This window comes from Chelonia mydas, chromosome 8, assembly GCF_015237465.2.
Source record: "Chelonia mydas isolate rCheMyd1 chromosome 8, rCheMyd1.pri.v2, whole genome shotgun sequence".
In the NCBI taxonomy this organism is placed as follows: domain Eukaryota; kingdom Metazoa; phylum Chordata; order Testudines; family Cheloniidae; genus Chelonia; species Chelonia mydas.
The window spans coordinates 46,420,812-46,447,284 of record NC_057854.1 but is presented as its reverse complement, the minus strand read 5'-3'; the positions used below and the strand labels follow the sequence as shown (position 1 = coordinate 46,447,284).

The 26,473-nt window shown below is 47.9% G+C and overlaps 1 protein-coding gene across 3 annotated transcripts in view; it reads right to left on the bottom strand.

Annotated features, from left to right (window-relative positions):
• Nucleotides 1-26,473, bottom strand: part of RXRG (retinoid X receptor gamma) — a 106,911-nt gene that overhangs the window by 5,900 nt on the left and 74,538 nt on the right. For all 3 annotated transcript variants that reach the window (XM_043521254.1, XM_043521256.1, XM_043521255.1), the window contains exons 2-8: nucleotides 25,835-26,091; nucleotides 13,815-13,959; nucleotides 12,888-13,067; nucleotides 3,920-4,080; nucleotides 2,371-2,500; nucleotides 579-711; nucleotides 25-116 (exon numbers count right to left, since the gene is read on the bottom strand). In XM_043521254.1, coding sequence (XP_043377189.1) covers nucleotides 25-116; nucleotides 579-711; nucleotides 2,371-2,500; nucleotides 3,920-4,080; nucleotides 12,888-13,067; nucleotides 13,815-13,959; nucleotides 25,835-26,091 — 1,098 coding nt within the window. The remainder of the gene's footprint in view (nucleotides 1-24; nucleotides 117-578; nucleotides 712-2,370; nucleotides 2,501-3,919; nucleotides 4,081-12,887; nucleotides 13,068-13,814; nucleotides 13,960-25,834; nucleotides 26,092-26,473) is intronic.

The following is a 26,473-nucleotide window of genomic DNA, read 5'->3' as shown; positions in this document are numbered from 1 at the left end:
GCATCCATTACTTCCAAGACTTACCTGGGTTAAACAGGACAATGGCTCGTAGGCATCCCAGCTCAGACTTATCCATCTGCATGTCTTTCATTTTAGACACTAATTCTGTCAGAACTCTGCACATTGGAGACACAAGAAGACAGACAGAGAGCGTATGGATGGCAAGGTCTGCATCTAGCATTAAATGCAACACCGTGGCGATCTAGGATGGAATGCTCCATAGATCAGCACTGGCAAAACACTCAGATGACTCTTGTGAGATTACAGATTTATTGGCATAACCATTCTCTAGGCTGGTGCATTCAGGCACGGCCCAGCTGCAGGGTCTGCATAAGCAACAGCTGAATAGGAGCCTAAGGAACATGGTGATCTAGCTTGGAATGGAAGCTGCTATCATCTTTATTATGGAGGAGGACTATGGAGATGACATGGGGGCAATGCTGCGTACATGGCGTGTGAAACACCTGGGGACAAAGGCCCAGTGTCAAGGGGAGATGTTAGCAGGAATACGTGGCAGGTCTCCCTTAGGCGAGGAAAAGATGTCACTCTTGGTGATGGCAGAGAAATGGAGGCAACACCTGTCGAAAATGGAGCCCACGCCGGCACTGTGTGCACTGCTGCGGTGCACGTGTAAGCCTGTGGCGAGCAGGATGCCATCTTGCACCGACACTGAGCGATGGGAGAACGAGGCAATGAGCAGCTCATTCCAACCTGCAAGAGCAAGAGACAGGTGCATGTGTGATGCCAGCAGCTCCCCACTGAAACACAGGGCACTGTCCCTTTAAATCAGGGCTGCATGCGGAGACCAGTGCAGGTTCCATTACATCAGCCCCTCTGCAGAGATGTAATGAGAGAGGTGTCTTCAGCCCCATGGCATCTTAGGAAATCCCAGCCCTCCCATGTTATTAACAAGGGGTTGAAAGGGAGGCGGGGGGCAGGCAGATAGGGGGACTGTGAGGAGTAGGACGCTGGGACATGTGACTGCAGGGGGCTGGAGACTGTGGGGGATCCCCGATGGGGAATGTGAGGCCAGGAGGCTGACAGAGAAGAGTTGGGAGGGACGGACAGGAGTCTGATAAGGAGATTCTCCACCCCCAGGGCTTAGAAGAGGACTAGAATGGTAGCTCCCCCATGCTGGGCCAGGGGAGGGCAAGCAGAGCCCCCTCTGAGCAGCCAGCATTTCTGCACATGCAGGTAGGGATGAACTGGACCCTGAAACGATCACACACAAAATGAAGATAGGAGGCATCTCCCGAGAGGCGCATGACTCAGAACCCAGGTGAAACCAATGGCTTTCAGGGTGACAGGGTGGGGTGGGGAGGGGAATCTGACTCATGATTTCTGAGCCCAATGGCTGGCGAAAGGGCAGCCAGGAGGGGACAGGGGCAGATTTCCCGACAGCCCAGAAAACACAGGAGAAGCAACAACAGAAAATGTTTAGAAAAAAATCTGCTTTTTAGTGTCCCTCCAATTTTCTCTTATCCTTGTACTAGAAGCTGTTTTTTCGTACAGGGGAAGGACACATTCCATGGCTCCATTAACCAAACAAAACAGGCTTTCATGAACAAGGAAAGAGAAGGACTGAGCCATACTCTGTTACCAGCCAGTCTTGCTCTGATGACATTAGTAAGTTACTGGGGCCCGATCCAGAGCCCCTTGAAATCAATGGGAAGACTCCAATGGGCTTTGGATCAGACCCTTTGCACACCCCTTTAGCACCTCCCAATGCCTGCACCACTAGCCCCAATGCTGGTGGTTTATTGCTAAGGCCCAGGAGTACTTGTGGCACCTTAGAGACTAACCAGTTTATTTGAGCATGAGCTTTCGTGAGCTACAGCTCACTTCATCGGATGCATAGCATATCGTTTCCACGATATGCTATGCATCCGATGAAGTGAGCTGTAGCTCACGAAAGCTCATGCTCAAATAAACTGGTTAGTCTCTAAGGTGCCACAAGTACTCCTTTTCTTTTTACGAATACAGACTAACACGGCTGTTACTCTGAAACCTGCTAAGGCCCAGTTTTCCAAGCTCTGCCAGTTTGGCTCATGGCACAATTAAAGAGCCCCTGTTTTATTATGAACCTTACAACATTGCTATGTAGCACCAATACATGAGGCCACTGACACGAGAACATGAGGATACTGTCACCATGGTGTTTGGTGCAGCGTCTGACTACAATTATTTTGTTCCCCAGGACAAAGCAATTAGGTGGCAGCCCGAGGATAACATTGTGACATACTAAAGCACCCCAAGGGGCCAAGAAATCAGCAGACACATCTCCAGGATGTTGTAGGAAAAAACAAAGGAATAATGCAAGATTCAGAAAAACAGGAACATTTGGGGATTCTGGGAACCAAAGAATTTTACCTGCCCGCAGAAGAATCACTTGGTCTTCCAGTGTCAGCTCTGAGAAGTGGGGGATTCGCTTAGCCCATTCAACTAAGGTGAAGAGCTGCTTGTCCGCTGCATGGCATATATTGGTGACAGGGTCATTTATCTAAGGAAGGAAAGTTATAAAGAGAGAGAATGTGCCACTGAGAATTTCAGCAAATCAGTGACAATAATTTTGTTCCCTGCAGCCAATATTGTGTCAGGTTAATATTACTCAGAATCACCATCCAGGTCATCAAATCCTTTGCCAGCTACAATTCATAATGTGCATTTAACATTCTGGTTTATTACTTGACTTGGCAGAATGCGATTTTTATTTTTTATAATTTTGACTCATAATGTCAATGTTTATTTGTAAGCATTTTTTATTATTTTTATCTATTTAAATTTTCACAGTTGCAGTAAATTATGGGGCATCAGACAACGGGGGGGTTAGACAATAATTATTTAATATCGTCAACACTGATATAAAAAGTTAAAGCTTTATAACTGTTAAAATACAAATTGCCAACATCACCCGTCACAATATACTACGTAAATATCTTTAAATGAAACTCTAAAGTTTTCAAGCAGCTTTTTCCTTCCTTTGCCGATCCGAAATTTCAATCATCATCGATGGAAATATTTTTTCATCAGTCTCTGTGTGCGTAAGGCAAAATTGACCTTTATTGACATTGATAAAAATCAAATCCTTCCAAGCCTCTTTATTACCTATACTTCTAGGGTGCAGTTCAAATCCAGCCAAAGTTAGTAGCTGATTACGAACTGGTCCCTGTTTGTTCAGTGTCCTTTTTGAAATAAGACACTGAGTCTCAGTCTAGTTCTCACCATACCGTCCACATCCTGGCCAGTGGCTGAACAAACTGAACAGTCCTGTTCTACTCAGAAAAATGAGTCAATAAAATCAGACACCTTTCATCCAAATTCCACCTGCCATCTCACAGGTGCCAATTTAACAGAACACCTGTGCTCCAGACCAGACGGGTGCACCAGAGCACAGTAGACTTCAAGATCGCCCTTACTCATTATTAAACGCCGAGTTGGTTGGAAAAAACAGGAAAAAAAAATCACACCTGTGCTTTGTGACTTTCTTTCCACGTGATTTTTTGTAAATAGCCAGTCAATGATTGTTGATGATTCTGTAAGAACTTTCTTGGAAAATTTCAGCCTTTTTTTTTTTAATTAAAATTCAAATTTTTAATGAAAACTTCCATTGAGAAACTCTAATTTTTGGCCAGTCCTACTAAACAGTCTGTCAGCCACAGCAGCTCACTAATGGCCATTGGAAAGTGACTCTGCTGCAGATCCCAGAATTAGTTAACAATCACGTTACTTTGATCAGGAGTTGCCACAAACAAGACACCCGTCTCACTCCCAGTGGTGGTCCCTTCCTGGAAATATAGCCCCATCAATCAGTTACCTGCTGTCAGTTGTAAATACAGGGTAGACCCTTGCCATCACAAGCTGCAAGTGGCTTCACTGAACCTGACCCACATGCAAAGGCCTGACTTAAGCAGGCACTTACCGAGTTCTCAGTATTCACGTCGCTGTACGATTCCGTCTTTGGTTCAACAGCCAGTTCAGCTTCTAAAATCCTCTCCACAGGCATATCCTCATTGCCATTGCTCGTAGACTCGGCTTCATTCTCGCTGCGCTCTCGGCTTCTCTGTCTCTCCTCTTGCACAGCTAGAACACAGAAGAACATTCCTCTGCACCATGTGGGAGCTTGAGAACGCTTCCCATCTTTCTCAAAAAGAAAAGGAGTACTCATGCTCAAATAAATTGGTTAGTCTCTAAGGTGCCACAAGTACTCCTTTTCTTTTTGCGAATACAGACTAACACGGCTGTTACTCTGAAACCTCCCATCTTTCTAACTCAGCAACAGCAGGGGGATTGATCCCTTTTGATAAAACCCTGTCCACTACTGAAGAGCTTGGTGAGGAGGATAGGAAACAAAACAGGGGCAGCAATATGCAAGGTTCTGTTGACATGGTAACACTGGAAGCAGACTTTATGGGCCTGATCGATCATTAGCACGCACCTTGTGTCATCGTTAACATCAGTGCAACATGACCACAAAATATGACCATTCTGACATGGATGCTGTGTTACACCTGCCTTGCAATGGTTTAGAATGACGGTGCAATGTGCTGGGCACAGCTCAATCAAGCTCTTTTGGTGGACAGAACCAGGAGACGTTTTAATTTGGCAAGCCTGCATCATGTCCGGATTTGGTTTTGCAAACCCCAAGCCAGGCATGATTTGAAAGAAAGTCCCAATTTTTTCTAAAACCTCAAAGTTGTTGGGGGTCGTGAGGATAGGGGAGAGTTCAGCTAAGAGATTCTTGCTTGGGGCCATCGCTGTTCACATCGCTGGCCATCTAGAAAAGCAGTCCACAAAAGACACGGAGAAGCAATTGTTCGAGAATTGACACGCTGTTATTCCTGCGGGGCAGTATGAGAGCAGCAGCCGGCAACCCTCCATCGAGCAAAAGCAGAAGAGGATGCATTTGCAAATGTCAAGGATCCAATAGGAAAGTTTGTCAGGGCAACTGCCTCAGTTGGTTGCAGTACATCAGGCACTTGGAATTCATCATTTAAAAGAGTGCAGCTAAGCCTTTAGCAGTCAAAGAGCAACTTAGTCACTGACTAGACCCTGGAGAACTACAAGAGAGTGAAGCAGATTGAGACTGCAACCCACAAATGTTTACTGCAGTTCAGCAAACAATACACTCATCAAACCTGCTAAGTAAAGGTGACAGCATAAGCTAAGCAACACAGCACTTTTCACTTAATTTAGCCACTGATGCTAATACAGATTCAACCTGCCTGCCTATGTGTCTCTCTTTCTGGATTTAAATTGCCACACCTGCCATTACATCGCCCACTGATTTACACAACAGCTAAGGATGAGCCCCAATGCTGAACAACCCAGAGCTTTAGAGAAGAGCGGATCCAGGTTCAAATTTTGCTCATGGCCTCTCTCTCTAGTGAGCTGCACTGAACATCCCTGAAATTTGGGGCCTTAGCTCCAAAATGTGTGATGCAGGGAGACCCTCTGCTAGTGACCAGATTGGAAATAAGATGTACATTTTTAACGCTGAGAGTAATTTACCACTGAGGGTTGTGGTAGATTCTCCATCACTGGCGATTTTTAAATCAAGATTGGATGGTTTTTCTAAAAGATCTGCTCCAGGATTATTGTGGGGGTGTTCTCTGGCCTGTGTTACTCAGGAGATCAACCAGATGATCACAATGGCCCCTGCTGACCTTGGAATCTATGAATGAAACCGGCAGAAAATGGGAAATGGCTCTGGTGGAGCAAGACTGGAACCACAGTCTAACTGCCCAGGCCAGAACTCTAACCCTGGAACCCTTCCTCACTCAGGTCAAGCTTTCACTCCTGATGTGCTGTGATCGCTGCTTATTACCTTAGTCGTAATGGTCTCTCTCTTCCCTTGTGCTTCTCCCATCGGCTTGCTTGGCCCATCCATCTGTGGTCCTAGGTTGTAAACTCTCTGGAGCGGGGCCGTGTGTACACAGCAGCTAGCACAGCGGGGCCCCGACTCCTGAGAGAGTTTGGGAAAGGTTCTGATCAGCTTCTGATCTTTTGGATGCTTGGCCAAACTCCGACCTTCCTGAGGTTCACCCAACAATAGCTTCCAGTTCTGCTAAGCAACACTTGTCTCTGTCTCATGGGAAGCTGACATTGCCCCACAAACACCGGCACTTCGGGATCCCGTATTCAACTTCTTCCTGTCCCCTAGGTCCTGGAACCTGTCTGAAGCTCTAGTGCCTACTTCCAGCAATCCCCCCAGAAATCTCATAGATCAGAGATAGGCAAATTATGGCCCACGGGCCACATCCAGCCCGCGGGACCATCCTGCCTGGCCCCTGAGCTCCCGGCCAGGGAGGCTAGCTCCCGGCCCCTCCCCCGCTGCCACACCACCACGCAGCACTATGCTCTGGGCGGCAGGGCTGCAGAGTCTGGCCTGACCCGGTGCTCTGTGCTGTGCGGGGCGGCTGTCTGTCCTGGTACAGCCGTGCCGCCAGCCACCGGAGCTCCAGAGGGGGGTTGGACAGAGGACAGGGGAGTTTGGGGGGTGGTCAGGGGCGTGAATAGGAGTCGGGGCGGTCAGAGGGAGGGGAACAGGGGGGTTGAATGGGGGCAGGGATCCCGGGGGGCACTCAGGAAGGAGAGGAGGGGTGGATGGGCTGGTGGGGGGAAGTTGGGGCAGGGGGCAGTTAGGGGCAAGGGGTCTGGGGGCAGTCAGTGAGTAGGGGTGGTTGGATGGGGCAGGGGTCCTGGAGGGGGCAGTCAGGAAGGAGGGGGGGGTGGATGGGGTGGCGGGGGGCAGTTAGGGACGGAGGGTCTGGGAGCAGTCAGGGGACCGAGAGCAGAGGGACTGGATGGGGCAGTGGTCCCTGGGGGGCCGTCAGGGAACAGGGGGGTTGGATGGGGAAGGAGTCCCGGGGGGGCCATCAGGTGGTGAGAAGAGGGGGGGTCGGAATGGGGAGTGGGGGCCGAGCCATGCCTGGCTGTTTGGGGAGGCACAGCCTCCCCTAACCGGCCCTCCATACAATTTCAGAAACCTGATGTGGCCCTCAGGCCAAAAAGTTTGCCCGCCCCTGTCATAGATCCTCCGGAGGGTCCTTCTCATGCTGTCTGTCTGTGGAGTTTATTCCCCCTGCACGCAGCCTACTGTCAGCTTTATCATTACTTTAAAAGAAAGCAGCAGCAATTTCTAACTCCTTGAAATCACTTGGCACCTGGCTGGCGCGGAGAGCTGTGCTCTGAATTAGGTTTTGATTCACAACTGGCAGTGTAACCTCCTGCTGGCAGTGGCTGCACTAAGCTGCTGAGACAGAGCATCATTAATCACCCTGCAACGAGAGGAGTGGCCTAAAGACAGAGGGCAAAGCTCCAGTTCAGCCTTACCCTCCGACCGGCTCTAAGGCCACCTCGCCAAGATTGTCCCTCCCCTTGTCCTCTTCTGTGTGGTTCCTTGCACTAGCTCAGCTGGCTACACTGATTTTCAGCCCAGGCATCCTCCAGTGTAAAGAATCACAGGGGGTACTAAAGAGAGGAGGTGGTCAGGGGCGTGGGCCTGCCCTCACACGCCGCAGGCTGCATCCATGCCCGAGCCTCTCACTTACCATGACAACAGCGGCTGGAAGAACTGCAGTGGCAGCAAACGCATCCCCAGAAGGGCAGGAGCATCCTGTCTCTCGTAGGTTGTCCCATCAGTGTCCCCCTCCCCACTGGCTGGTTTCGGATCAGCCCCGATGGGCTCTGAAGGGCAGCAAGGATAACGCTAACCAACCAACCATGCTCTTTGCGAGTGTATTACTGCCATTGTGAGGCCTGCAAAGTCCCTGCTACAGTGGTATCCAGTTCTAACATACCTAGTCATGCCCTGAGCAGGAAACGGGCTATGCTGTAAGGCACAATCACCCTTGACACCAGTGTCGCAGAGTCACAGCAATTAAGGCCAGAAGGGATGACCGGATCATGTGCTCTGACCTCCTGTATATCACAGGCCACCAACACCACCCAGCCCCCGAACACTACACCCCACAACTGAAATGAGACCAGAGTGGTAGAGCTGGTCAGTGGTGGAAGATCACTCTATCCTTCTACTCAGTCAAAGGGAGAGAAGAGGCAAGTGTCACAGGGTCTATCAGGCCTTCTCCACCCCCAGGCTGGAGCCATCAGTGCCCTGACACACTCCACCCAAGGAAAATCCACTCAGACCAGGTGACCAGCAACACAATCTTCCAGAGAAGGAAATACTGACCAGTCCAGAACCAACAGGCCAGATAAGAATGCAGTGTCAGGGCTGGGTGAGACTGGGTGAGAGGATTTGCTCCTCAGAGTTAACCCAGAACACAGGTCCAGGCTAGGGCCTTGCCCTAAGCACCGCAGCTAAGCTCTTGTATTTTGAAAGATAATTTTTCCCTCTTTGTTTAAAGGTGCAGACAGATGAATCGTGAATTGCGGTTTCTGTCCATAGACTGATGCCAAGCGTCCCCTGCCCCAAGTCAGTGGCCAGAGTTTGCCAACAAAGGTGGGGAACGGCTGCAATATCACATGTGGCCCTGCAGGGGGCACTACAGAGCAGCCCTGCCTGTCCAGGGAGGGTAACAACAGGTTTGAAACGGCCAGAGTTGTACGGCACCCATCTACATATTTGTGCGGTGTTGTATAAATACCAGCTGGCTCTGTCTTTTCCCTACACCAGGAGACACCTGTGAAGCTGGCTGGCTGTTCATGCCTGCTTTAAAAGGGAATATGCTTCTGAAGGTAGGGGTGGAGAACACTCAAGATCTCTATCAAGCATTCTTACAACTACAATACCCACCTGCTGAAGTGAAGAAACAGATTGACAGAGCCAGAAGAGTACCCAGAAGTTACCTACTACAGGACAGGCCCAACAAAGAAAATAACAGAACGCCACTAGCCATCACCTTCAGCCCCCAACTAAAACCTCTCCAGCACATCATCAAGTGTCTACAACCTATCCTGAAGGACGACCCATCACTCTCACAGATCTTGGGAGACAGGCCAGTCCTTGCCTACAGACAGCCCCCCAACCTGAAGCAAATACTCACCAGCAACCACACACCACACAACAGAACCACTAACCCAGGAACCTATCCTTGCAACAAAGCCCGTTGCCAACTGTGTCCACATATCTATTCAGGGGACACCATCATAGGGCCTAATCCCATAAGCCACACGATCAGAGGCTCGTTCACCTGCACATCTACCAATGTGATATATGCCATCATGTGCCAGCAATGCCCCTCTGCCATGTACATTGGTCAAACTGGACAGTCTCTACGTAAAAAAATAAATGGACACAAATCAGATGTCAAGAATTATAACATTCAAAAACCAGTCGGAGAACACTTCAATCTCTTTGGTCACTAGATTACAGACCTAAAAGTGGCAATTCTTCAACAAAAAAACTTCAGAAACAGACTCCAAGGAGAGCCTGCTGAATTGGAATTAATTTGCAAACTGGATACAATTAACTTAGGCTTGAATAAAGACTGGGAGTGGATGGGTCATTACACAAAGTAAAACTATTTCCCCATGTTTATTCCCCTCCCTCCCCCACCACTGTTCCTCAGACATTCTTGTCAACTGCTGGAAATGGCCCACCTTGATTATCCTACAAAAGGTTTCTCCCCTTCCCCCGCTCTCCTGCTGGTAATAGCTCACCTTACCTGATCGCTCTCGTTACAGTGTGTATGGTAACACCCACTGTTTCATGTTCTCTATGTATATAAACCTCCCCACTGTATTTTCCACTGTATGCATCCGATGAAGTGAGCTGTAGCTCATGAAAGCTTATGCTCAAATAAATGTGTTAGTCTCTAAGGTGCCACAAGTCCTCCTTTTCTTTTTGCAGATACAGACTAACGCGGCTGCTACTCTGAAACCTTTGAAAGGAGAGTCACTGGAGCAGAACTCTGCTCTGGCGGCTCAGCAGAGCTGGGGAAGTGCACACAGCCTCAGTCGCTTTGCTGAAGTGGAAGGATGCTACTCCTGAGCTATTTGCATCCCCAAGTATCTCCAGACACGGGCTCTGGGCTGGAGAAGAAAGGGAGTCCTTTGAAACTATAGCAACAGGGTTCTCACCAAAAACAATGGAAAGGGACAAGGAGAACAAAGTGCAGGTGCTCACAGGGCCAGATCTCAGCTGGGCTGAGCTGTGTGGCTCATTGCGTCCTTCCAGCTGGAAGCGGCTCAGCTCGGTGCTCTGACAGCAGCTATTTTTGTAGATAGAGCATGAAGAGTCATCAGACATTTGTGCTCTCGCAGTGTGCAGACACAGGAAAGGGCAGCATGCTCCTTTCGCCCCATGCTCAGACGCCCAACAGTCTGCAACCGCTGTTTGCTTAGAGTATGCAGCGGAGAGTAACCGTATGTACCCGTGAGCACAAATACAGGCCTCCTAGCTTTGCAGGTACGGGCTTTGTCCCCACAGTGCACCTGTACAAGGCTGCAATGCTGGCTGAAAGGTCAACATAGCGTGCATTGCAACTGGCTAAGGGCCTGATCCAAAGCCCAGTGAAGTCTATGGGAATCTTTGCACTGACTTCAAGGGGCTTTGGAACAAGCCCTCTATTAACATTCCTGACTCATGGCCAGATTGTGCCCAGCTGCCTGCATGGCCGTGCAAGGGTGAAGAAGCAGGTGCATGAATTCTCCTCTGTCTTGTGCTTCTGCCCAGCGCCCTAGCCCAGCGGTACCAGCACTTCTTGGGGCACAGGGGCTGCTCCCTCCTAGCTCTGCCTGCAGCACAAGGCTCCCCCTGAGGAGGAGAGAAGGGAGGGCTGGCTCAGCACACATGGAGAGGGGATGTGACACCTCCTGGAGGGGTGGAGCAATGGCCACGCTGCCCCTGCACAAATGTGCGGCTGGCCTAGCTGCACCTCCCTTTACAGGGCTTGTCTGAGACACAGCCACCATCACTGCACCCATTGGCTGCCTGCTTCTCTCCATAACTGCTCCAGTCAGCCACGGGACACTCACTAATCTCCCAGACGGCCTGGCCGGGTAACTCCCTGCCCCATTGACTCAGTGCCCGGCAGTTGGATTTCTGCTTTGCACATTTCCCCTTTCCTGCCTATTTGAGCTGGTCTTTGCATAATTAATTCCCTGCCTAATTACTTGACACACCCACCTCATAATTAATGTGTTCCTTAGTTGATCATGCCCCGCATTAGCGAAGCTCTGCCTGCCTGCCTGATTCTGCATAACTGATTTTCAGCCTGCTTCGTTGACAGGAAGCCACCGCTTCATGGTTTCTCTACCTGGGCGATCGGTGCTGAGTCATAGGGCGATGAACCAATCTGAGCAATGTCCACAATGCCCTGGACTCTCTCACATCCTCTGCTGCACTGCCCGCTTCTCCTCCCACCCCCCTCCCAGCTTTACTCCTCCCTTTGGCCCTATCTCCCCGTCTCATTCCCCTTCCCTATCACTCCCCATCCCACCTCCAAACCCTCCTTCACCTCCAGTATCACCTGACTCAGCCTAGCTGCCCCCTCCAGCGGTTCCCACCTCTCACACGCTTTCCCTCTGCCCCAGTGGCGCCTGCCTTGGCAACCTGACCCGCGTCCCTGCCCTCCCTCCGTCCCTCTTGCCCCCTCTGGAGCGCTCACTCCATCTCAGATGAGATCACAGTCACCCATGAGCTTTTCATCTCCTGCTCCTTGGTACTTACCGAACCCCTGCAGCAGGAGTCTCCAGCCATGATCCCACCTTTTCTCACATCCCAAGTTGACCCCCAGAACGGTGGGCTTCTCTCCCAACATGATATTCTAACCCCTTCCCACTCCTCCTCATCTGAACTCCATTGGACCCTCCTTCCCCACTCCAATTCTTTCCCACCACTTAGCTCTTCCCCTCCCCTCCTCACCATCTCCCTCAATGACCGCACCCTGCCTCCTCACCCTGTGACCGTCCACACAGATTACCTTCCCCCCTCCCTAAAATGGCCCCTCCTGACCTTGTCCTCGTCCTCATTAAACACCACTCCCTCCCTCTCTGATAATGAGAACTAGGGCTGGAGGACAAGACGAACATTGGGAAAGTCACAGGGCGCTTGAACCTGAGACATCAGCGCAGTGTGTGAAAGGAAAGGCCTAGCACAGTCTCATTACCTGCAAGCCAATTTCTACATGTAGAGCAGCCTAAGGGCTGATCTAACATAGGCCTCTGAGAAATGGCTGGGGCATGCAGAGCCAGCGCAACTTATGTGGCATGTGCTCAGTGCCTGATCCACAGAGGATGCGAGTCATCTTGCTACAGTTCCCACCTCGTGGCCATAGGTCCAGATCCTCAAAGGTATTTAGGCACCTAACTCTGAAGGGATGCCCCCATGGGAGTTAGGCACCTAAACACCTTCAGGCTCTGGGCTTTAGTCCTTTAGCACTAGCTGCAGAGACTCCTGTTTTATCTCTAATGCTCCCTGGTAATGACTAAACTGATGGTTGTTGCAGACACATACTAGGGGAGGAAACCCTCGGTGATGGGTTTCCACTGTGTGTGGGTCTGCTGAGAGGAATCCCTCAGAGCATGAAGCTGTGATGAACCCTGTTATAGATTTTAGATGCCTCTGGGAGGCCACTGTCTACCTTTCTGGAAAGGAGAGAGCTTGGGTTGCTATGAGAATTAGAACCAGCCAAGGGCTGACACAGCCGTGGAGCAGTATGAGAGGACGCTCTGCCTGAACCTTTGGAGCAGAACTGGGACCCGTGGCTCCACGTCCGAGAGGAGGCTGTGCTTTGGGTGCCTGTGCAGCTAGGGGCTGAGGAAAGGGTGGGTCCTCACACTGTCTATGAAGCTCTCCTGAAATACCACCTGCCGCTGTCTGGAATCCCACAAGTCCTGGAAGGTAATGAGGGGTCCACATCTTCCTCACACTAACACCCAGCATGTGTATTTATACACCCACCCCGGTGTCTATTACTACCTACCTTCTCTCTTCATACCCATAGCCAGGCACTTCTGATAGCGGCAGTACTGGCAGCGGTTGCGCTGACGCTTGTCTATTAGACAGTCTTTGTTATCGCGGCATGTGTAGATAAGGTCCTTTCTTATCGTCCTCTTGAAGAACCCTTTACAGCCTTCACAGCTGTACACCCCGTAGTGCTTCCCTGAGAACACGAGGAGAAGAAGTCACAGATCAACGTACTGTCTTTTTCCCTTAGTCAGAGGTTCCCTTTAAATAAGACTGATGGGGGAGGAGTTTGGACTGGCTCTACCGATGCAGTTTTGGAGACTTGCTTTTTCGTCCTGACTTTGAGTGGCAGCAGAAATGCTTTTTGCTGGTCTCGGCCTAGTCCCCGTTTGTGCACATCACAAAACCAGCACAGAAACGGGCAGCGTTCAGCGAGGCCAAGAGAGACCCTGGATTGGACTAGCTGGGCTATTGCAGACTGCAGTGGAGGTGCATTAGTACAAATTGTACAGAGTCTCATCCTGGAAAAATAGCGAGTGCTGCAGGCCAGGACTGAGGTGCAGTGACAGGGATGGTTGGGAGGGAGACAGGACTGGGGGCAGAAATGGTCTGGGATACTTCCCACCAGGATTGAGGTGCATTGGTACAATGCCCGCGAGGGGCCCAGAACAGGAAGAGCAGCGTGTGCTAGAGGGCTCGGTAGTGAGGTGCCTTGGTAAAACAATAATGTTACTACTCAGGGGCAAGGTGCATTGACAGAGCTGTGTGCAGGAAATTTGCAAAATAAATCCGGTCGTGTTATTTATGGCATCACTATTTTCTAGCAAGATCCCTCAGCAAACCTCGTTAGTGTTACTTCTTATGCAAATTTCTCATCAAGGCCCAGGGAAGGCTCGCTTTGCTTAAAGCTGCTCCACTGAAATAGTGAATCGGAAACATGTACCTGATGATCTGTCCCCGCAGATTGCACAGATGTGTTTGGCCAGGGACCCTGGGCTAGTGGAGGGATAATTCATGTTTCCAATCCCTGGGAGGCCCGGCAGGGGCTTAATGTCTTCAGAGCTGCTGACATTGTTCATGACATTGAGCTAGAAAAAGAGGAATTTACAAGAGACAAGCCTGTATTATGGTTATTTAAGATTCACATTGCAGTAGTGTCCAAAGATCTAAACATTGTGCTAGGGGCTGTCCAGATACATCTCAGGACATATTTTCAGTTAGACCTGGTTGGCCTCTCTCCTGGAAAAGTGTTTTTGTTACAAAACAGTCTTTTATTTAATAAAAACGTTTAAAAAGAAAAAGATCATTGTTGCAATTTTTCATGAAAAGTTTAGTGAATTTTGATGAGAGCTGTCTGGAGGACACCAATTCCATTTGGCAGCAATTTTCAAGGTTTCGAAATGTCGTTTGTTCCTCACGAGGAACGAAAACAAAACCTTCGTGATATTTTCAATTCAGGAAAGTTTTTGGGGTCAAGGGCTCCAATCACAGCACAGCACAAACAGGTGCTTGGGACATGGGGTAGGGGGAGACCCACATGCCAAGCCGCTGCTCTGCCTGATTCAGAGCCCAGTTCTACATCCTGGATCACTCTGACTCAAACATCTGAATCTGATCTGCCCATACCCCAGCCTCTGGGTTATAGAGTGAGACTCTGGTTACATCTACACTACCATGATAAGTCAACCTAAGTTACTCCAGCTACGTGTCTACACCACACTAGGTCGACGGGAGATGCTCTCCCATTACCTTACCTTCATCTTCTCGTTCCTGGTGGAGTACTGGAGTCGACCGGAGAGCATTCTGCTGTCGATTTAGCGGGTCTTCACTAGACCCACTAAAATCAACCCTTGGTGCATCGATCGCAGCAGCGTCGATCCCGCGGTAGTGTAGACATAGCCTCTGTCTTTCCACTCAGAAATGACCACACTCACCAGATTGCCCTGGACCCAAAAAACCTTCCAGAGGAAAACTTAGCAGAAACAAATTCCTCGCCAGGGAATTTTTTCAGCTTCAATGTAATAGTGTATTTCAACCAAATGAAATTGGGTCAAAAATGTTCCAGCCAGCTCTCCTTTTTATTGACATTTCCAACTTCTTCATACATCAACAACAAGGTTTTTGATACACCAATTTTTACACCATTTTAATGCCATTTTCTCATACAAAGATTTGAAATAATATTTGATTAAAAAAGTGAGAATATTTTTTTTAAAAAATTGAAACAAGGCTCCATTTTGAACAATGCTTGAAAATAAAAACCCTCTGAATTTTTTCATGAAATTAGTTCAACTTTTGACCCACTCTAGCCTGCACCTTGAAGAAATAAAAGCAAAACAACATACATTTACACATGCACCCCCCTTTAAGAAGTTAATGATCTTGTCAGTGTTGTCCCACCTGCCAAGTGGTGGAGGGTCTGGGGTTATGCAGGTCAGCTTCCAGTGGAGGAGAAATTGGCAAACGGAATTCAGGCCTAGCTTAAGCGTAACTTGCTTTATTTACGTATATACACCAATCCTGGAACAGAGGTAGTCTGAAACAGCATGCAGGCAATGGATAACTCCAAAGCACAGGAGTCTTTGGAGCCATGGTTTTGGTTTGGTCCATTATAGAGATGAAGGGTCATTTGCAAAATTTAGCTCCAAATTCAAACACCCCTAGAGTGTTTGGATGTGCAGGTTTGATTCCTGATTGTGCCCAGCTCTGCTTTCTATCTCAGTCATTTTCCCCCCAGTTCCTGTGAAGTTTGTTATTGTCAGGCTGCTTTTAACTCAGCTCAGGTCAGCTCCCAGACTACTGCACTGGGCAGCACAGCATGGGGAGGAGGTGACCAGCCCTCTGTGGAGAAAGAAGTGGTTTGGGACTATTGAGAAAAGCTGGACGAGCACAAGTCCATGAGGCCGGATACGCTGCATCCGAGAGTGCTAAAGGAGTTGGCGGATGTGATTGCAGAGCCATTGGCCATTATCTTTGAAAACTCACAGCGATCCGGGGAAGTCCTGGACGACTGGAAAAAGGCTAATGTAGTGCCCATCTTTAAAAAAGGGAAGGAGGAGGATCCTGGGAACTACAGGCCAGTCAGCCTCACCTCGGTCCCTGGAAAAATCATGGAGCAGGTTCTCAAGGAATCAATTCTGAAGCACTTAGAGGAGAGGAAAGTGATCAGGAACAGTCAGCATGGATTCACGAAGGGCAAGTCATGCCTGACTAATCTAATTGGCTTCTATGACGAGATAACTGGCTCTGTGGATGAGGGGAAAGTGGTGGACGTGTTGTCCTTGACTTTAGCAAAGCTTTTGACATGGTCTCCCACAGTATTCTTGCCAGCAAGTTAAAGAAGTATGGGCTGGATGAATGGACCATAAGGTGGATAGAAAGTTGGCTAGACTGTCGGGCTCAATGGGTAGTGATCAATGGCTCCATGTCTAGTTGGCAGCCGGTATCAAGTGGAGTGCCCCAAGGGTCGGTCCTCGGGCCGGTTTTGTTCAATATCTTCATAAATGATCTGGAGGATGGTGTGGATTGTATCCTCAGCAAGTTTGCAGATGACACTAAACTGGGAGGAGAGGTAGATACGCTGAAGGGTAGGGATAGGATACAGAGGGATCTAGACAAATTAGAGGATTGGGCCAAAAGAAATCTGATGAGGTTCAACAAGGACAAGTGCAGAGTCCTGCACTTAGGACGGAAGAATCCAACGCACCGCTACAGACTAGGGACCAAATGGCTCGGCAGCAGTTCTGCAGAAAAGGACCTAGGGGTTACAGTGGACGAGAAGCTGGATATGAGTCAACAGTGTGCCCTTGTTGCCAAGAAGGCCAATGGCATTTTGGGATGTATATGTAGGGGCATTGTCAGCAGATCGAGGGACATGATCGTTCCCCTCTATTCGACATTGGTGAGGCTTCATCTGGAGTACTGTGTCCAGTTTTGGGCCCCACACTACAAGAAGGATGTGGAAAAATTGGAAAGAGTCCAGTGGAGGGCAACAAAAATGATTAGGGGACTGGAACACATGACTTATGAGGAGAGGCTGAGGGAACTGGGATTGTTTAGTCTGCGGAAGAGAAGAATGAGGGGGGATTTGATAGCTGCTTTCAACTACCTGAAAGGGGGTTCCAAAGAGGATGGATCTGGACTGTTCTCAGTGGGAGCTGATGACAGAACAAGGAGTAATGGTCTCAAGTTGCAGTGGGGGAGGTTTAGGTGGGATATTAGGAAAAACTTTTTCACTAGGAGGATGGTAAAGCACTGAAATGGGTTACCTAGGGAGGTGGTGGAATCTCCTTCCTTTGAGGTTTTTAAGGTCAGGCTTGACAAAGCCCTGGCTGGGATGATTTAGTTGGGGATTGGTCCTGCTTTGAGCAGGGGGTTGGACTCGATGACCTCCTGAGGTCCCTTCCAACCCTGAGAGTCTATGATTCTATGAACTCTAGAGCTGCTGAAATGGACTTTTCTTCTTTTAGAGAAAATGCTTTGAGCATGTCTGAATCCTCCTCTTGTTATGGCTCAGCTCAGTTTGAAACATCAGTAGTTGGGAAGACCTTTTCCAGGCTGCAGAGCCATAGCACTTTCATACTGAGAACATAGCATGACAGCCAGTTTACATCCTTCAGTGGATGGGCACACTTTGGATCTATGAATTAACACAGGATAAAGCTCTAGCATGTGTTCTGTCACTTGTGATGTCCCTGTGTTCTCTCACTGTGCTCTAAACCTGAATTGGTGACTATGGCAGTGCTTCAGCTTGCAGCAGATGAGTTTGTGGAATGCACCCCCCGGGCTGGCAGGTCATCTGTGTAAAATGTGTCAAGCATCCATAGCCTCCGTATCCACGAGACCCAAGCACGGGCGAATGGCAGACGTGTACGCTCCAATCATGAACCCCTCCTCTTGCAATATCTGCAGGACTTGTTCAGAGACACAGGTGTCTCTCGCATCCCTCCAGGGCTTTCCGAAGGGGGCTTGGAGCAGCCGGCCTGCTCTCTTCTGAGTGCGCTGCCTGCTGCGTCTAGAGAGCTTTCCTTTGTGCAGGTCAGAGTGCACATTCCAGGCAGGGTTCAAGAAGGAAAATGACAAGCTGCCACAGGAGCAGATCAGCACATGTGCAAGCTCCAGGCAAGCAAGCAGACATGAGTGATAATCCGACATACCAGAGGCAAGAGAATTCCCCTGTTTCTAACACTACACATATGACAGCAGCATGGACACCGTTCTGTAGCTGGAATTTAAATCCTGACTCCAAGAGCATCTTAGCATTTAGGAAACTGGCTAAGCGTTTGCTGCTTACAGTTTTAAATGCTAATGGCTTAGCACTGAAGCATTTTATCCATCAGACAATCAGAGCATTAATTGCTCAGTGGCTGATGGATTTCCAGTCCATAATGATGGTGATTTGTGAATAAAATGCCCTTTCTGTGAAAGTTCCCTTCTTAAACCAAAAACATTTTCAAATCCCAATTTTTTTTTTACCAGTTTTCAAAGATGAAGAACATTTTTCAGTTTTGTCAACGTTTTTCCAGTTTTCATTGAAAAATTGAAAATAATTTACCCTAGTTTTGGAAAACCAAAAGTTTTCCAGGGTTTTGGTTTTTAAGAACATAAGAATGGTCCTACTGAGTCAGACTAAAGGTCCATCTAGCCCAATATCCTCTCTTCCGACAGTGGCCAGTGCCAGGTGCCCCAGAGGGAATGAACAGAACAGGTAATCATCAAGTGATCCATCCCGCATCACTCATTCCCAGCTTCTGGCAAACAGAGGCTAGGGACACCATTCCTGCCCATCCTGGCTAATGGCCATTGATGGACCTATCCTCCATGAATTTATCTAGTTCTTTCTTGAACTCTTTTATGGTCTTGGCCTTCACAACATCCTCTGACAAGGAGTTCCACAGGTTTACTGTGCGTTGTGTGAAGAAATACTTCCTTTTATTTGTTTTAAACCTGCTGCCTATTAATTTCATTTGGTGACCCCTAGTTCTTGTGTTATGAGAAGTAGTAAACAATACTTCCTTATCTACTTTCTCTACATCAGTCATGATTTTATAGAGCTCAATCATATCTCCGCTTAGCCGTCTCTTTTCTAAGCTGAAAAGTCCCAGTTTTATTAATCTATGCTCATACAGAATCCATTCCATACCCATAATAATTTTTGTTGCCCTTTTCTGAACCTTTGCCAATTCCAATATATCTTTTTTGAGATGGGGTGATCACATCTGCACACAGTATTCAAGATGTGGGCATACCATGGATTTATATAGAAGCATTATATTTTCTGTCCTATTATCTATCCTTTTCTTAATTATTCCCAGCATTCTGTTAGCTTTTTTGACTGCCGCTGCACATTGAGTGGATGTTTTCAGAGAACTATCCACAGTGACTCCAAGATCTCTTTCTTGAGTGGTAACAGCTAATTTAGACCCCATCATTTTATATATATAGTTGGGATTATGCTTTCCAATGTGTATTACTTTGCATTTATCAACATTAAATTTAATCTGCCATTTTGTTGCCCAGTCACCCAGTTCTGAGAGATTCTTTTGTAGCTCTTCACAGTCTGCCTGGGTCTTAACGATCTTTAGTAATTTTATATCACCTGCAAATTTTGCCACCTCACTGTTTACCCCTTTTTCCAGATCATTTATGAATATGTTAACTAGGACTGGTCCCAGAACAGATCCCTGGAGGACACCACTATTTACCTCTCTCCATTCTGAAAACTGACCATTTATACCTACCCTTTGTTTCCTATCTTTTAACCAGTTACCAACCCATGAGAGCACCTTCCCTCTTATCCCATGGCAGCTTACTTTGCCTAAGAGCCTTTGGTGAGGGACCTTGTCAAAGGCTTTCTGAAAATCTAAGTACACTATATCCACTGGATCCCGTTGGTCCACATGCTTGTTGACCCCCTCAGAGACCAACAAAAACCAAACGAAAAATGATTAAAAATGGAATGTTCCTCGTGAAAATTTCTGTGTTATGAAAAAGTCATTTTTCATTGAAAAAAATGGGCTTTTCATGCCCATGATCAATTTTGAACCATCACTGCACATTGCATTGGCAGATGTGCCTGCCCCCACCATAAATGAGGACTGAAGCACAATCCTGTTTGTGACTATGGAAATGGACTGCAAACTTTTGAACACCTCATCAAGCAATGTTTCAAGCAGTGATAGCCCTGCGATACTTTTGCCCTCCAATCCACGTCACCCAAGGCAATCAATTAGATCACCAACCTAGACTTGACGATCTGACATTGCTGTTTTAAGGAGTGAAGGAGAAGACTGGAAAAAGGTTGGCTGAAATTCTTTGACAACCCCTGTTCCCAAGAAACATTCTGCCTGACAGAGGACTCGCCCCCATGAATGGACGGTAATAAACCCAAGTGTGCTGAGCCCTAACCTCATTCAAAAAGTGGAAAGAACAAGAGAACCTCCCTTGGTTGCTTTCTCCCACCAGGACACTGAACAGAGAGGAATTCTTTAGGTTTTTAAATGTTATGTGGAGGTGGGTATCACGATTTTTTCCTCTCTCTTTGGCTGCACTCATAGATCACAACAGCAGCAAAGGGCGGGGGTAGGTTTTAGCCATCGATGTCTTTGGAGCTTGGTTCCTGCATTTTAAGTGCAATGATGTGTGATATTTGGGACAACTGCTTGAACCCAAATCCATTAGCAGCCTGCCTGCTGAATCCCTGAAGTCCAGCTGTCTCATTCTGTTAGCAGGAACACAAGTGAAGTGCGCTCTTCGGAGTTGCTAACTCAACATGACAGGTTAGATCTGCTGCCCTGATCAGAGAAGCTGCTTCTGGATTTATCCTAGGCGCTGAAGGAAAGGACTCAAGCTCCCATTCTTTTTCCCCCTGTGTAATAAAGTTTGACAGTAGCTCTGCCCCAGTAAAGTAACAGCAGCAACTTTCATTCTGAAATATCCTACTGTAAAATATAATCATTCACCTGTCACTGAAATGCAGCCACATCTGGGGTGCAGGCCAGCAGCTGGTTAAGAATACAAGGCTACACAAGTATTTAGGTCAGTAAGTGAAGAAGACTTCTACTTGAAATTACAGAAGAAATTTAGGCAAGCAGGATGAAATTAACCTGGATGCAATTCGACCAAGACACTATGGCTAACATGCTTATGGGTGGAACAATGTTTTCATGGGCTTCCAAATTCAAAGTGTGGAGCAGTAGGAAACATAGGTCTGGAGTGTCCCCATTTCTGCACACTGGTTTCCACTCACACAAAGTGTCCACCTTAACCCATACCACCATCTTGCTTTTCCTGAGGTCCTTGATGGCTCTGCCCCTCCCCTCAACCCCATCTCCAGTCCCAGCTGGATGTCTGGCCTTTCATGGCGGTAACTGTCAAAAATGGCTCTCCTGGCCCTTCCAACATGTCTCGCCCCGGGCCACGCATCAGGCAGGCAGCTGTGTGTGCAGATCCAAAGCAGTGTCCAGTCACTTCCCCCCATTCCTTGGCAATAGCTGGAGCGAGCTGAAGTTCAAGAGGAGATGTGACAGCTTTCCCCACCACTAGCTGTCCCTCTGATGCATCCTCTGCCTGTCCCGCCTCATGCCAACAAACCCCTTGGGTGGAATTCTCCCCCCTACTGTAGAGTAGGTCTGAAAGAATCTCTGGATGCCACAACCCTTCTGAAAGGCACTATGGGACTTCCAAGAACCTCAAGCGATCAGGACCTTCATTCCACAGCTCATCCCAAAGGTGTACGGAAACCTTTGGCGGCTTTAAATCAGCATTGCTGCAATAGGAATGGCACCGAGCTGGCTCAGCAGGGTCAAGGATCTGGCCCCAGATGTTTATATTCTAACACTTGGATGCTACTGTTAGGAGTAGAGCTAGTTTTTGGTTTTTGTTTTTTTTTCTGAAGGGAAAATGCAGAAATGTCACCATTGGGTGCCTTTCCAGGCTTGACAGAACAATTTCATATTTTTCTGATTTTTTTAAATTTTAATATGGACTAAATTCCTAATATTCCCTTTCGCCTCATCTTTTTGCCTCCCCCTTCCCCCCTCTGTAATAGAATGAATAATATCCAGGTTCGCTTCTTTTTCCCCACTTTTTCATTTGTTCTCTTGCCATTCTGTCGCTGTTCACAAATTGAGGCCGTTTTGAAAAAGCGACAGAGCCACAAAAGGAAAAAAGAACCCCAGATATATTTCACCCCGCTGCATTCCGCAGGAGAGAAGGGGGAAAGAATATATTTCAATTTTTACATTTTGATTAACGAATTTTAAAATAAAACTGAAGTCTGGGGTTTGGAAAATGGCCATTTTTCATTGGGGGAGGGGAGGGAGAGTTTTGACATAAAAGATTCCAAGTAGCTCATGTTACAAGCACTTAAAATTTTGCATTTCAGTAGTAATTTGCATTTGAGGATCTCAAAACCCTATAGAACAATCTCATCCAACTTGTCTTTGCTTCTCTGTAGTCATAGTCCCAGTACCACCTCCCTCAGGAACCCTTTCTACCACCAGCTTTCTCTTACACTTACAGACATTTACCTAATATGCAGCCTAAGCTTCCCTTTTAGTTTCAGGCCATTAGCCTTTGTCCTGCCATCATCTGAGCATAATTCTCTTTTTCCATTTATGGAAAAAGCTATTTATACATGGTTATCCTGTCCGGCCCCAGAGTCCTCTCTTTTCTGGACTATATAAATATAGCTTCCTCAGTCTTAGCCTCTTGAATCTTTATATTATTTTCCACTCCCTTATTTTTAGTTGTTCCACACACACACAATATTCTAACAGAGGTCCCACCAAGGATGAGGTGAGACACACAACTGCCCTCCCAATTTTTACATGTGATTCTACTGTGGCCTCGTGGCTAGGATGCTGAGACTTTGGAGACCTGGGTTCTAATCCTGGCTCTGCCACTGAGTAACCTTACACATGTCACTTTATTGCTGTGGGCCTCAGTTTCCCCATCTGTAAAATCGTGACAATGATACCCACTTCCTTCATCAAGTGCTTTGAGATCCACGGATGAAAAATACAGTGCAGGATCTAGGTATGATTATACAGCCAAGAATGCAGTGGGGGTTCAGATAACACCCTGGGAAGAAGCTTATAGTTATGATCCTTGTTTCAGTGACAGTGCTTAAAGTCACACAGTGGCATCAGTGGCCCAACCAGGACTGTGACCCAAGAGTCCTGCCTCTCCACCCTTCCACTAACAACTTAACAAAACTCCCTTTGCCAGGCTGATGAGACAGAACAGGGTGCAGCTGCATAACTACAGGGACTGAGAGCTGGCAGCATTGGCAAAGCGCTGCAGAAAGTGACCCAGGACAGGCTGGAGTCAGGGATAAAGAAGTATATCACTGAAAGACACCAGAGGACTTAAACCTTCCTTGTGATGAACTGTGGGGCTATGGAAATGGTCTGTAGGTGACAGGGCTGTGGAAATGGTGCATGCATCAAAAACCCCAGCTGCTTAACGAATTTCTTCCCCAAGGTGTCAGGGGCCCTCTGGGGACTGCTCTGTGCTAGACTGTCCTTGGCTCTGGGACAGGTGTGTCTTAAGGAGGGTAGGCAAGGAGCCAGGCCCCAGAGCCAAGAGCAGCTGCAGTCTCTGCATGCAAAAGAGGGCAGAAGCTGCTCTCTCCTAGCTATTGGGGGTGGGGGGCACAAATCAGCTAAAGATGCGGCCCCCTTAGTGTAAGGCCACTAGGCCTGATTCTCCACAGCACTGCTCTAGCACACTGATGTCATGCCGTCAAGATCAACAGAGTAACACCAGCGTGTCACTGGGGAAGTGCTCAGAGAACGAGGCCCATTCTCTTCAGCAGCGTTAATCCTCATTTCCCCTGATCTGAGGGCAGAATCCCCCCTGCAGCTATCGGGGATACACGACGCCGTGGAGATGAATGAGGTGTTACTGGTGTTCCTTCAGGATGGCGTGCACAACTTGCCACTTGTGAGTGACAAGGCCGTTCCAAACACAGGCTAATAAAACGCATAAACTGTGCCCAAGCCATGTCCTCGCTCTCCCCCCACCACTCCCGCCCCAGTCCTCAATCCAGCAAAGCACTTAAGCATGTGCTTAACTTAAGCATGTGCTTAGCCCCATTGAAGTCAGTGGAACCAGAGATGGGGGGGCAAAAAGAGAGGAACCTAAGCGTATATCCCAGTACAAGGACACTTGTGCCCAGCTGTGCCTTTCCTACTGCTGATATTTTGTGCACAGAAGCCTCATAGCAGCTGCTTGCCTGGGAGCATGTGCAACCGGCAGGTAAATTTAATGCTCACTTGTGTCACTCAGCAGCATTTCTCTCTCTCTGCAGTGCCTGGTTCTCTGGGATTGCTCCCTCATGACCTGTCCCTGGTGCTGAATATTAACCCCAGGCTAACTCCAGCCAGTCATTTTCACTTATGCAAAATACCCTGGATTCAGTTCTCAGTTACTCTGTTCCTGCACTTAGGGCAGAGATGGAGGGTCTCTGAGCCACCTCGTATTCTGGACCTATGTGTGCATTTGATCCCTGGTGTAAATTAGAGGTGCCTCAGGGCTGCTGGAATTTACACTGTTTCCCATGACTTCCTATAGGCCCTGGGAAGCAGAGAATAACCACAGAGCACTGCACTGCCACTACACGACCAATCTACCCCTACGCCAGGGGCCAGGAGTCAGTGCTGGTGTGGAGCCCTTAGGCCAGCTCTGAGGATCGGGAGCCCTTAGGCCAGGGAGGTCCCCTGCACCGGGATTTTCTCAGGGGAGTGTTGATGGTCCCTTTATACTGCCAGAGTGGCCTAATGGGGCCTTAGTGTAACTGGGAATCAGACCCACCATTGTTGGAATTAAGTTGGGATGCCCAGTTACCACATGGGGTATTTCAGTCCACTCTTGGGCTGTCTTCACTGGCATCGAAACATCTTCCAAGCCAATACAAAGTGCCCCTGGCCGCACCAGAAAACATCTCTTGTCATTTCAGCATAGTTACAGGGATGCCATCAAGGAGTATAGGCCGGAAATGGACAATTGGTTTTTAAATAATAGGGTTCACACAAAGCTTAGCATGATAACAAATCAGCGACACCCACATACTTCATCATGGCTGCCATTAAGCCTCTCACCTGCCAGTTTTAGCCAGGGCATTTAGTTAACAATGGACTGAACAAAGCAATCACAAGCATGCTGTAGGGTATGATCCAGCCAGGGCCAATTATAGGCACATAACTAAAACAGGTTGAAAAAATTGGAAAAAAAACTTTGCAAAATAAAAATCCTATTTTTTTATTTGAATTTGAAATTTCTATGACAATTTTTCATCGGTGTGGCAAATTGTGACTATAATTGACTGTCACTCACTAAACAGTATTATTAAACTCAAAGACAAGCTGAAGCCATATGCAGTACGCAGCATGTAAGGAAATTAAAGCTGGGCGAAAGTTTTCCAACAAATAGTTTATCAAACAAAAAATGCAGTTTTGGTCAACCCAAAACTAGTCGCAAATTTGACACAAATAGTTTTGGCCAGCCCCAAAATGGCCAGAGGAGGAGAAGATTCTGTTAATCTTTTACCCCTCCTCTGTGACTAAGAAGCCCAGGGGTTAGCGCTCTCAGCTGGGGTGTAGGCGACCCACATTCTCAGCCCCCTGCTGGAACAAACCTGAAACAGACTTTTCTGATTCCCAAAAGAATTCAGATTTGATTCAACCCAAACTTTTTTTTTCCCCTCTCTTCATTTTTTTGGAGTTGCCACCAAATTGAAAAAATCAATTATTCACCCAGCTCTAAATTAAATAGAAAAGGGCCCATTCTACCTGTCCATATTAATGGGAGTTATTTAGGAACAATCAGAGGGCCTCTTTAGGTCAGATCCTTGTAAATGGCTAAACAACATGCACAGCTGAAAACTAAGTGTTCAAACTTCATCATTCATCCCAGAAATATAATGAGCCATAGCAAAAGGACAGAGTTGCTGGTACCCACCTGAGGGCTGGTGTGCGCAACAAAATTCATGCCGGGAGCTGAAGACAGGGAAACGGAATGAGATCCAATGGACGAAGTGATGACTCTGTATGGTGAGCCTAGCGCATTCGCAGGCGACCCTGTTGTGTTCATTGGAGATGTAAGAACTCTGGCACTCACTGGAGCCTCCATGTAGCTAGGATGGCCATCCACTGAATTCCCTGGGGAAAAGCTTGATGATGAACTCACCGACATAGAACTGGTGTGAACAGGGGAATCTAAAAGCACAGGAGAAATACCTTAGTTTTTAAAGGGAAGGGGAAGGTAAAACAGACCAATATCTTCTCCATGTCAGTCATACTCTGGATCACCCTGTCAGACTGTCTGCAGTGGCTCATGAGCATGAGTGCCAGCCTCAGGGCAGACTGCTACAAACCAGGCCACAAACCCCAAATTGGTTGTGAGTTCTATACTTCGATTTCACCAACCAGGTATCGAGAGTGAACGCCACAAGCACTCTAACAGCCTTTATAATGGAGTCACAGACAGTCCCCTTGGGTACGCCAATCTGCTTTGCCACCCAGATGAGCCTGCCTTTGCCATAGATGGACCCTTACACCAAAAATCACAAAAATATTCAGGATCAGTCACTTACCCCGG